This window comes from Drosophila ficusphila, unplaced genomic scaffold, assembly GCF_018152265.1.
Source record: "Drosophila ficusphila isolate 14025-0441.05 unplaced genomic scaffold, ASM1815226v1 contig_758, whole genome shotgun sequence".
In the NCBI taxonomy this organism is placed as follows: Eukaryota; Metazoa; Arthropoda; class Insecta; order Diptera; family Drosophilidae; genus Drosophila; species Drosophila ficusphila.
Window position 1 is genome coordinate 15,020 of NW_025064700.1, and position 12,733 is coordinate 27,752.

At 36.9% G+C, this 12,733-nt stretch overlaps 1 protein-coding gene across 1 annotated transcript in view; it reads right to left on the reverse strand.

The window, feature by feature from the left end:
* Positions 1-1,328: 1,328 nt before the first annotated feature.
* LOC108095546 (monocarboxylate transporter 13) overlaps positions 1,329-12,733 on the reverse strand; it is a 41,199-nt gene continuing 29,794 nt past the window's right edge. Inside the window, exons 3-5 of the mRNA XM_043208882.1 lie at positions 3,768-3,995; positions 3,579-3,705; positions 1,329-3,522 (exon numbers count right to left, since the gene is read on the reverse strand). Of these exons, the coding sequence (XP_043064817.1) occupies positions 2,001-3,522; positions 3,579-3,705; positions 3,768-3,995 (1,877 nt within the window). The 3' untranslated portion in view covers positions 1,329-2,000. The remainder of the gene's footprint in view (positions 3,523-3,578; positions 3,706-3,767; positions 3,996-12,733) is intronic.

Consider the following 12,733-nt stretch of genomic DNA (forward strand, 5'->3'; position numbering starts at 1 on the left):
AAAAATGATTCATCTTCTTTCAATCCATCAAAATATTTTTTTAATGAAATCTATTTAATTTATTTTGCATATTTTTGCTACCAAAAACTTAAATATTACAACAAAAATCGAAAATACACGAATAAAATGTAAAAATTATGATGGCCCAAGCCTGACTACAAGAGTGGCCCAACCCTGACGACATGCGGTATTAGTCTATTATGGTATGTATGATATAGCCAAACTATATCTAACAATGAAACTATATCTTAGTATTTTGTAATATAACAACTATATAACGTATTTTTATGCTCACTTTGCGGATGACATGTTGTAATCTTGTGTTATTCCACCTTTTCGGCCAGGTTAAAAAAACTTTTTCGAGCACTTTTTTTTCACAGAACAACGGCACGTAGAAAAATGAAATCCCGAAATAAGTTGTCACGTGGAAAGTTTCGAGTGACCGATAGAAGTTTCTAGATACCCACCAACAGATGGTACTAGAACGAATATTCAAAATATTGAGATGGCCCAAGCCTGACAACGGCCCAACCCTGACAACATTCCCCTATATATTCTTGATCAGCATCACGAGCAGAGTCGGAATACGTCTGTACGTCTGTCCGTTTCCGCGCAAACTAGTCTCTCAGTTTTAAAGCTATCTTGCTGAAACTTTCCCAAAAGGTGTGTAGTTATTGCACGCAGTATATAAGTCGGAACGGGCCGGATCGGCCGACTATATCGGATAGCTCCCATACGAGAGAATGAAATAAAAAATTCTCACGCCGTTGTTTTTGATCAGATCGACTTGAATTCTTCAAGTGTTATTGAATTTCGGATTAAATTTGATCAAAATCGGATAACTCTATCATAAAGCTGCCATAGGAGAGATCGAAAAATATATATATAATTAATGGAAATAAATTGATAACATCGTTGTTTTTTATCCCACGAGCATGATTTTTTGAATATTTACAACCCTTATATTGAGAAAAAGTTTCATAAGAATCGGACAACTATATCTTATAGGTGCCATAGGAAAGATCGAAAAATCTATATAGAAGTAACGGAAATAAAATTATAACATCGTTGGTTTTTATTAGATAAGCATGATTTTTGGAATATAAAGTTTTCTCACGACTCTTGAATTACTAATTAAATTTTATCAAAATCGGACAACTATATCATATAGCTCCCATATGATCTATAGTCGAAAATATGGAAAATGAATAGGAAAATCGTCTTAGCTTCGATTTTGTTTAGCCTTTATGTATTTTTTTTGACATATTTGATGACTGCAAGGGTTCCTTTCTTGTTATTAACTTGCCCTCCCTTACAAATCGTAGAACGATGCTTGATACTTTGTTTATTGACAGTGCTTACTTGTTAAGTAGACTAAATTTCTCGGTTCCAAGTAGATTTACTAGAAATTATGCTCCTTTAGTTTTAAATCTTTGTAGATCTAATTATGACGTGCATGAGCCTTTCAGGGTACTTTGTTCGGACTATAATAGACTGTTTTCTATAGTATCTACATACTTCTAACTCTCTGCAGCTCCTAAAGCATTAACGAGTTTTATATAAATTCTCTTTATGAATAAATACACATGGAATGAAGGGAGAATGTAACAGTTTTTGTTTGTTTTAATCGTTTTTATTTTTCCGATTTTTTCATTTAGTCTTTGATAATTTCGGTTTGCATATTTTTAGAAAAAATAGTAATAAAATCGATACATTTCCTTCAACACTTTCATTATTTTGATTTCTTATGCGGCCTAGACTATTAATATTTGTATTAAATAAAAAATAATTTTAATATTATACAATATAATAGATTTCCTTAAGCAGTTATATAAAAAAGAATTTTTAAGGAAAATAAATATATTGTTTTGAAAATATAAGTGCTGTTTTGTAGTTCGGTCCGTTAAAGGCCGCACACGTGACTTCATCACTGTTTGTGCGCCAATTTTCTCATAAAATCTAATTTTTATTTTACGTCGATTAATACGATTATTTTCCGTTTAATAGCTATTGACAGCCTCTTCATTGATTTCAGCCCTTTCTTGTTCTTCCGTTTTGGCTTTGCGTCTATTAATCCATGGCATAAAACTCCAAAGGCTAGCCCCGGCCAACAACGTCAGACCAAGGGCGTGAAAGAGGGGATTATAATCATTGACAGCCTCAAACCAAAAGTTGCAAAGTGGCGGTCCAACCAACTGCAACAAACCATTTACGAAAAGGCTTATACCATAGGATGATGTCAGACGTTCTGTACCAAGCATGTCTGCCATAATCACAGCAGTAATTCCCACGTAAATTCCTGAAGCGAGCCCAAAAAGTGCACACCAGAAACAAACAGAACTGTAGGACCATGCAAAAGGTAGTAACGCAAGGGAAAGACCTGATATGGACAAGCCTCCGACAAAGTACCAAGTCTTGGGAATATATCCCATATCCGATAAAGCTGATCCCCCTATTCGTCCAATAAGGTCTGTGGCAGAGACAACTGAAAGCAGATATGCAGATAATGATTTGGTAAAACCCCTGGCTTCTCCAAAACTGGGCAGTAAAATGATGAAATTCGTGTAACTAATAGCATTCGTCGAGTTTGAGATAAGTATGACCAAATATATTGGGTCTTTAAACAAGCTTAGATCGAAAAACTTCGATCGTTGAGCGGGTGGGACCTTGCCCCGAATTTCGGCAGCTTGCCTTCCTTCTAACCCGGACAAGTCGCCAGCAGTGGCCGCCCCATTACTGCCTACTGACCGAAGCGATAAATGCGAAGAAAATTCCTTTGGCTGGAAAGATAATGTGCTGCCGTGATATGGGGTGCTGACATATAGAAAACTGCTGGTCGAGGGCGAGCGCTTGGAAAGTCTCGATTTGGATGAATTCCTCAGAGTGAGTTTGTTTGAGCTAGAGCGGCCCTCGGGAACCGCGTACAAGGAAGACTGTGAATTTAATTGGCCAGGCGTAAATGTCTGATTCCTTTGAGGAAGCCTCACCGGGGTACTAATCTTACGAGATCGAGGTTGAAACTCGTCTCCAGGCTTGGAGTAGCTTTGTACAACTGCTGCCGATGCGCTCCGCACAAATTGCAGCTTTTCATCGTCCGGAAGATATAGCGGAGAAGGAGGAGAGTTGTAAGGCAATAACTGCTTGCAAGTCTGCTCGTTGTTAGGAACAGACTCCTCGACATTTTCAAACTTCATCACAATGCCAATATCTTCTTCCTCAGGAATGTCATTTAAAGCTTGACGTGCACGGGGTAGTCGTATCATGTGCTGTTCAACTGGCTCATAAAAAAGAGCAGCTACAAATACGTTCAAAGTAATGCCTCCCATGATTAGGCAGGACCCGTGATAGCCGTATGTCTCTAGTAACCATCGTAGAAGGGGCGGAAGAATTATGCTGCCCAACGCGCTGCCCGAGATACACAGGCCGTTAGCCAATCCGCGTAGCTTTGCAAAATACGATGTCACAATGTAAACTGTCGGCGGAAAAGAGAGACCAGCCCCAATTCCCACTAAAACGCCATAGCTAGAAAACAACATTATTAATCACTTTGGACTTATTATCTGTGCGGACATACTTACCTAATATACAAGTACTCAATAGATGATGCCCAGAAGGAAAGAATCATTCCAAGCGATGCAGACGCTCCACCAAGAAGAGTGACTGTACGATAGGAGTATTTGACAGACAGTATGCTCGAAACGGGTCCTGCAAACGCACATTTAGAAGTTAGTTTTAGTTCGCAAAAGTCAAGGGCTGCTTACACTTACCCAATGAACTATAAAGAAAATAGCACAGAGCGGGTATCCAAGCAGCCTTTGTGGGTGAAGAATTAAAGGCTTCAGTGAATTCCGAAAATAATACTCCAAAACTTTTGATAGTGCCAGGAATAAGGATGTTGGTTAAGCACGATCCCAATAGCACGAGCCAACCCCATCCGCCATCAGGCGGCACAAGGTCATATTCTTCTCTATCATCTCTTTTATTGATTAAACTCACTGTGTAAAAATAAGAAAGAGATTTTATTACTAAGAATTTATACAATTTAAAAAATTGCTACAGGAAACTTTATGCATTTCTAGGTAAGTGTTATATATATAGTCTTATAACAAATTGTGTATTTCTTGTCTAGGTAGAAGTCATGTTCTGAAAGACTGCAAACGCAAAAAGACTTGTAAAGCAGCAAACTGTAATTTTAATCACAATTTTTTATTGCATAAAGAGAAGATCAACAAAACCAACACTTCTCTAAAAATACCTAAAAATCCTGACCAAGACAAATCAAAACCTGACCAAGACAACCCAAACCCTGACACGAACTACAACATTAATTTTGGTGGTAACAAAGTACTACTAAAAGTCATACCAGTTACACTTATAGGTCCACAAAAATCAATCGACACTTATGCCTTACTTGACGAAGCTTCGACTATTTCATTGATAGATGAACAACTTGCAGCTGACCTGCAATTAGAGGGACCGATTAGCCCTTTAAAGATGCAGTGGACTAATAATAAGATATATGAACAAGCAAACTCAAAGGTAGTTAGTGTGGGGATCAGAGGGAAGGAACAGATATTCAAGGTATTTACATTACGGAAAGTAAAAACGGTAGCATGCCTCAATTTACCACTGCAGACCCTTTCAACAGGCGATATGTCTCAGACATACAAGTTCTTGAAAGATTTTTCCTTTTGCTCATATTATAATGCACATCCAAAAATCTTGATCGGTCAAGACAATTGGTCGATCATTGTATCTCGCAAATTAAAATATCAATCATTTCAAGGTTGCTAGTAAAACTTTGCTAGGCTGGGTTGTTCACGGTACAGTAGGAATAATAAGGGAAATTGCGAACACAAATTATTCATTTCACGTACACGAATGCAAGGGGTGCGACAATCCAAATGATGACCTAGACATTTTACATAATTTGGTTAAATCATATTGGTCTATTGAGAATGAATTGTTGACACCTCACGACACTCCAACATCCCTTGACGACAAAAGATGTTTGGAACTTGTTAACAAGACTTTCAAGCGTGTAGGTGACGGATTTCAATGTGGTCTATTTTGGAAAAGTGATGACGTTAAATTACCTGAAAGTTATAAAAATGCATATTCCACATTATTGTCATGTGAAAGAAAAATAGACAAAACCCCTGAATATGGCAAGAAATAAAACGAAACGTTATATTCATATATACAAAAAGGATATTTAAAAAAAAATTAATTTAGAAGAAAAAAATATTATCACTCCTTTGACCTACTATTTACCACACTTTGGTGTTCTAAATAGCAATAAGCCAGGTAAACTAAGAATAGGTTTTGACGCAGCCTCAAAAAGCCATGGTTATTGTCTTAATGATTTTCTTTTGCCAGGTCCAGACCTATACAGTCAATTGTCTTCAGTTCTGATGAACTTTCGTGAACATAAAATTGCCTTTGTCGGAGACATTAAAGAAATGTTTCTCCAAATTAAAGTACAGGAGACAGATCGTGTGCACAGAGAATTTTATGGCGAGGAAGTAACCGGTATTCCGAACCAGACGTGTACGAAATACAGGTACTATTTTTTGGCGCTAAATGTAGCCCAAGCATTGCCCAACAGGTCAAAAACAGAAATGCCTTTGAATTTAAAAATGACTATGGCCAAGCTTGTGATGATATAATGGTGAAGCATTACATGGACGACTATTTGGGTGGAGCCAACGATATTGGTTCAGCTGTAAAATTGATTAAGGACGTAATTTATGTGCACAAGGCAGGTGGTTTCGACATGCGATATCGGATTTCAAATTCTCCAGAAGTTTTAAATCAGATCGCAGACAACATTCCATCAAATCAAATTAATAAAAAGAACTTAACAGAAGAGAGTTTTAGGACTGGTTTGGGATCATAAAAAAGACGTATTTACATATAATTTGAAATTCTCTAAGTCTCAGTTTGAACTTCTTAATAATGTTAGGCGACCAACTAAGCGAGACATTTTAAAAATAACTATGACCATTTTCGATCCTTTAGGCTATCTTTCCAACATATTAATATCTAACAAAATTCTGTTACAAGCAATTTGGGATAGCGGAATTCATTGGGATGACTTTATTACAGATGAGCAGTTTAATACATATTTGGAAAATTTTAAGTAATAATTTAAACAAAATAAACGATATTTACATTCCCAGGCAGATGACTACATTGCCCATATACCGTTGTAATATCCAACTTCATATATTTTGTGACGCTTCAAAATATGCATATGCCACGTGTGCATATTGACGCTTCGAATATAAAGACCAAGTCGAGTGCACTTTAATATCAGTCAAGTCCGTGTAGCACCACCTAAACCAATGTCTATTCCAAGACTTGAATTGCAAGGATCCCTGCTAGGAGCTAGACTAAATAAATCAATAAAAGAAACACTGAATGTGAAAATAGACGCAACTTTTATGTGGACAGATTCAGAAATTGTTCTATACTGGCTGAAAACTAGCAGCAAAAGATTTAAAACCTTTGTAGCTCAGCGATTAGGAGAAATCCAAGAATTAACAAATTCTAGTGAGTGGCGACACGTACCCTCAAAAGTAAACCCTGCTGATAAAGCAACAAAGATTTCATCCTTTGACTTTTCAGCAAATGAATTATCGTTGGTAGGACCGCCATTTCTAAGAAAGACTCAGGACCAGTGGCCATTACCCAAAAAGACTCTCGGTTTAGATGACTCTGATGACAAGGACAAAGAATACGTAAATCTGACTTCTGTACAAAAACACTTATTCATTTTACCTGACGTAATTAGGTTCTCCTATTGGATGCGATTTTTAAGAACGACAGCATGGATTTTGAGATATTTAACCAAACTTAGACCAAGTAATAAAATCACATTTTGTAATGAGTTGACAGCCGCAGAAATTTCCAAAGCAGAAATAATAATTTTCCGAACCATTCAACAAGATGCACACCATCAGGAAATTGAAAATATAAAACGGAATAAACCAGTGTCACCTTCTAGCGGTTTGAATTGTTTACCATTGTTTTTGTGTAGTGATAATTTGTTAAGACTAAGAGGTTGGCTAAATAACTTACGCGACCAAGAGATGAGTGTTGATTCAAAAAACCCTATTATTCTTTGTAAAGATCATCCTTTTACAAAATTACTTATTCATTACTATCACGTACAAAATTGTCATATAGGTACAGAAACTGTAATTGCCAATATCCGTCAAAGGTTTGGAATTACAAAATGTAGAAATACGGTTAAAAATATCATTCGAAATTGCCAGCACTGTAAAAACAGAAAAGCGAAGCCACAAGCTCCTTTTATGGGTCAACTGCCAACTTGTCGTATTGTGCCCACTGAGAGAGCATTTTTGAATGAAGGAATTGACTATTTTGGGCCAATTGAAATAACTCAGAACAGAAGCCACATGCATGACAACACGAGCAGTCCATCTTGAGATTGCAGAGGATCTTTCTTGTAATGCATTCATGCATGTATTCAGGTAATTTGGTTGTAGAAGGGGATTTCCGACAGAACTATAACGGAACCAACTTTAGGCGGGCAGACAAAGATATTAGAAAAATTATGGAAGAATGGTCAAATGACAAACTTACTCAGTTTTTAACAACAAAAGGTTGTAACTGGTATTTTAATCCACCCTTATCCCCTTACATGGGAGGAGCTTGGGAAAGACTTATACAGTCAGTTAAAAAATATTTCTTAGTTTTACTAAAAGAAAGATATCCTACAGAGTATACTTTAAAAACTTTATTTTGTGAAATCGAATTTATGATGAATAGTAGACCACTTTTGTTTATTCCTTCTGACTCTCTATCTGAACCATTGACGCCAAACGATTTGTTAATTGGACCCAACTATCGAGAATCTTTTTATACAGATACCATTGACAGTGATTTAAGATTATTAAATATTTGGAAGGCATCACAAAGACTTGCTGATATATTTTGGTTAAAATGGAAAAAGGAATATAGACAATTCTTAATTTGTAGTCGTAAGTGGACAAAAGACAATAGTGCCTTAAAAGAAAATGACATATTATTAATTATGGAACCTGACTTACCCAGAAATGTTTGGCCAAAAGGACAATCTTTGTCAAAACCTATCCATCAAATGATGGTCGAGTACGTATAGTTGAGGTAAGAATTAAAGATAATATTTATAAGAGACCTACTGTAAAACTAATTAGACTAGATGTAAAACCGAAAGAATTGTAAACTCTAAGTATTGCCGTCGTTTATATGATCCACGACACCAATACTTGGGAGGAGGATGTTGACGCTAGTATTAATTTTAAATATAACGAATTTTTTAGAGTAAGATATCAAAAGTGTCACCCCCCTTAAATTTTATTTTTAAAACTTATCGATATAAGGTTGCTACTCTTATTGACTATATTATATTTATACCTATTCGAGAAGTCACATGAAGAGCATCGACAAGAATAGACGCCAAAAGTTTTCTCTTTAATTTTTGTTTAATAAATTAATTTCAATCGCTAGTGAGCAAAATTACTAGACGAGTGGAGTGATACATATTGCGGTGGCTTATTGACAAAAAATCAAAAAATAGATAAAAGCTAAATACCATTGAAGCTTTGACAATTTTTTTTGTCCTAGAGCCCTTCTTATACGAGATGTGTTCAAAAAGTATCGCGAATTTTGAATTTTCGCGGGTTACCTCGTATCGAATTTCGATTTTTTTGTGGCGTTATATTGGTACTCATGTCTCTCACTTGTCCCGACAAGCTCGGCCATTTGAATGTTCACTTAATTGTTGACAGCTGCTTCGCTTGCACGTGTTTTGGATCGTCTTCGATTTTTACCTATTCAAAAAAATGGATCAAAGAACCTGTATCAAAATTTGTGTGAAAAACGAAATTAGTTGCGTGGATGCATTCCGAATGTTGACTGTGGCATACGGAGAAGCTACCTTGGATCGAAGCAACGCTTATCGGTGGTACAAAATGTTCTCAGAAGGCCGAGAAGATGTGAACGACGAAGAGCGTGCCGGACGCCCGAGCACTTCAACAACAGACGAAAAAAATAATGAAGTGGAGAAAATGGTATTGGCCAATCGTCGAATCACCGTTAGAGAAGTTGCTGAGGACCTAAACATGTCGATTGGCTCGCTCGTGCCATGCGACTTTTATCAATGATTTGGGAATGAGACGGGTCGCCGCCAAATTCATACCAAAATTGCTCAATTGCGACAAAAAACAGCATCGCATGAACATTGCTAATGAGATGTTAAACTCTGTCCGCGACGACCCAAATTTGCTCCAGAGGGTCATAACTGGTGACGAATCGTGGGCTTATGGTTACGACGTGAAAACCAAAGCTCAATCATCTCAATGGAAGCTGCCGCACGAACCAAGACCGAAAAAAAGCGCGCCAAGTTCGGTCGAATGTGAAAGTTTTGCTGACAGTTTTCTTCGATTGCAGGGGCGTGATGCATCATGAGTTCTTGTCACAGGGAAAAACGGTCAATAAGGAATATTACCTGCAAGTTATGTTTAATTTGCGTGAAGCAATCCGCCAGAGACACCCGAATTAGTGGAAGAACAAAAATTGGCTTTTGCACCACGATAACGCCCCTGCTCACACATCGTTGCATGTGCGCGACTTGTGAGCGTATTGAGTAGGTCTGAGAATCGGCCAACATCTATTTTTCATCCTCCTAAATGTCGCTCCACATACCAAAAATCGCATATAAAGTGAGTTACTACTTCATCACACTGACAAACACGCACTAACATAGCATTTTAACTCAATTTTTGTGATTTTGGTGTATTGAAGTGAAGCCAATTTTTTTTGAGGTTTTTGGTAATGGCTTCGTTTTATGTAACATTTCGACAGCGTTCCCGTGTGGCGGGAAATCTTCTGTACGTGTGTTAGACATTGAACTCCTCCTAAACGGCTGGACCAATTTTTATGAAATTTTTTGTTTGTATTTCGGGGGGTTTGAGGATGGTTTAGATTCACAATAGGTCAAAAAAAAATGTTTATTATTTTTGAGGTTTTTAATGTTTTAATAATTTTATATTATCGCTTATAAATTGCAAACTCAGTAGGTAATTATACACTGCCGCTCAACTGAATAAGTTCATGATCTCAGAGGAAGTAATTTGTCTATAATTCCTAAACCAGTGTACCGATTTCCATAATTTTTTTTTCTTTGACTCTTGAATCATTTTATAATAAAATCCTGAAGAAGGTTTCTCAAAAACATATTATTTATTCCTTATTTAATTTTTCTTCTGAAAGGTTAACCAAATTCATGATATTTTTTTGGGTCATCTGAATAGGTTCAACCTAAAACAATTAAAATTATTTAAGTAACTAAGGATAATTTTCATATTTTTTGAACTTGGCTGATACTTATGAACATTTTTAGAGTACATTTTACTAATTTTAATAAAAAGTGAACCCTCCGTTGTCCGATATAACATCATATACACGACCGGGAAGCGAGCTATACAAATTGTGCAGTATTTGCAGTGAAATGGTTGTCCAGGCTATTTTAATTGCCTTAACTAAAGTTGTTTTGCAAGAAAATTACCTGCCTCCTTCATATATCTTGCGCGATAGCAACCCCCATATGATTTCGATTATATTAAGGTCGGGTGAATATGGGGGCAATTCAAGTAAGTCCACATTTTGAGCCTTAATCCACTCTTTTACCACCCTAGCTGTATGATGGGAGCGTTATCGTACTGGTAAGACCATTTGATAAAGTGAAAAGTACTTAAATAATCAGGAAACGCAGCCTTTATGATAGATTTGTAGGTTTCCGCGCACGTTTTGCAAGTAAGAAATTAAAGGTCGCAAGTGCCAAAGACTGATACCGACCCCCACACCATTACCCCACCCTCACAGCTATGTCGACGGCTAAGGAAATGCTCTTCCTTTCGAAGATCGTGATAATAATAGTTGTAGCTATTGATTTACGCTTCTAAATTAAATTGATTTTGGTGTGGGGGTCGGTATCAGTCTTTGGCACTTGCGACCTTTAATTTGTTACTTGCAAAACGTGCGCGGAAACCTACAAATCTATCATAAAGGCTGCGTTTCCTGATTATTTAAGTACTTTTCACTTTATCAAATGGTCTTACCAGTACGATAACGCTCCCATCATACAGCTAGGGTGGTAAAAGAGTGGATTAAGGCTCAAAATGTGGACTTACTTGAATTGCCCCCATATTCACCTGACCTTAATATAATCGAAATCATATGGGGGTTGCTATCGCGCAATATATATGAAGGAGGCAGGTAATTTTCTTGCAAAACAACTTTAGTTAAGGCAATTAAAATAGCCTGGACAACCATTTCACTGCAAATACTGCACAATTTGTATAGCTCGCTTCCCGGTCGTGTATATGATGTTATATCGGACAACGGAGGGTTCACTTTTTATTAAAATTAGTAAAATGTACTCTAAAAATGTTCATAAGTATCAGCCAAGTTCAAAAAATATGAAAATTATCCTTAGTTACTTAAATAATTTTAATTGTTTTAGGTTGAACCTATTCAGATGACCCAAAAAAAAATCATGAATTTGGTTAACCTTTCAGAAGAAAAATTAAATAAGGAATAAATAATATGTTTTTGAGAAACCTTCTTCAGGATTTTATTATAAAATGATTCAAGAGTCAAAGAAAAAAAATTATGGAAATCGGTACACTGGTTTAGGAATTATAGACAAATTACTTCCTCTGAGATCATGAACCTATTCAGTTGAGCGGCAGTGTATATAAGTCTAGAACTGAGTAAATTTTGTACAGAAATTATAAAATCATGTTTGGAAGACGACGTTGTTGGAACATAGGTCCTAGTACAGTGAATGCCATCTGGCAACGAAACGGAGTTCGCCGAGGTTTGCTAGTTCTCTAGAAACCAAACCGTTACCCATGCGTTATCGGTATTACAGGCAGTTTTGCACTCAAAATGTCAAAGTTTTCGGGTTTACGGACAAAAAGGACCGTATGTATGTGAAGTAATGGCAGTAGTAGAAGTTGGCAGTCCTTATTCATATCGATATGAGACTTCTTTCAACAGTCTTCAGCGATAGCCCATGACTCAGAAAGTAGAAGCGAGTCTTGGAGCAGCGAAAAAGCAGAGAACGTGCAAAAAGTCGGCCGTAAAGTTGTAAAAGTAGTCAAGTCGCGCCAATCAGTTGCCAAATTGTTGTTCAACCTTTTTGAATCATTATAATCAACATTTTTGTAAACATTTATCCACATATCTATCCAAATAAACTTATGATAATAATCCCATTATCTTACATGGGGGCTCAACCGTGCCAAAAGTTGAAAGAGCAAAAATCATAGTGGTGTGCGTAAGCGTCGAGCGAAATCGGAAGAAAATTGAAATAAAACCAGTTGCAGTTGGATTAATAAAGTCGCAATAATGATGCGTTCAGCGAAGAAGAGCAAAAATCAGAATCAAACGAAAACCCGAAGTGGACAGCAGTATGGGCAAAAAAGTCCGCAAAACGCCGAAATCGCGAATTTGGATTTGAACAAAACTTTTGTCTCGTCGCAGGAAATAGATGAGCAAAACCAAAAAGAAGAGGGAAACGAGAGGGAGGTGAATGAAGAGGCCGAAATATGCAACGAGTTGAAATTCACAGCTATACGCGAAGAGATGTGCAGCAACGAGTTAAGCGAGGTGCTCAAACTGCTTGCAACCAAAATTGGACAAAGCGAATCCAATAGGA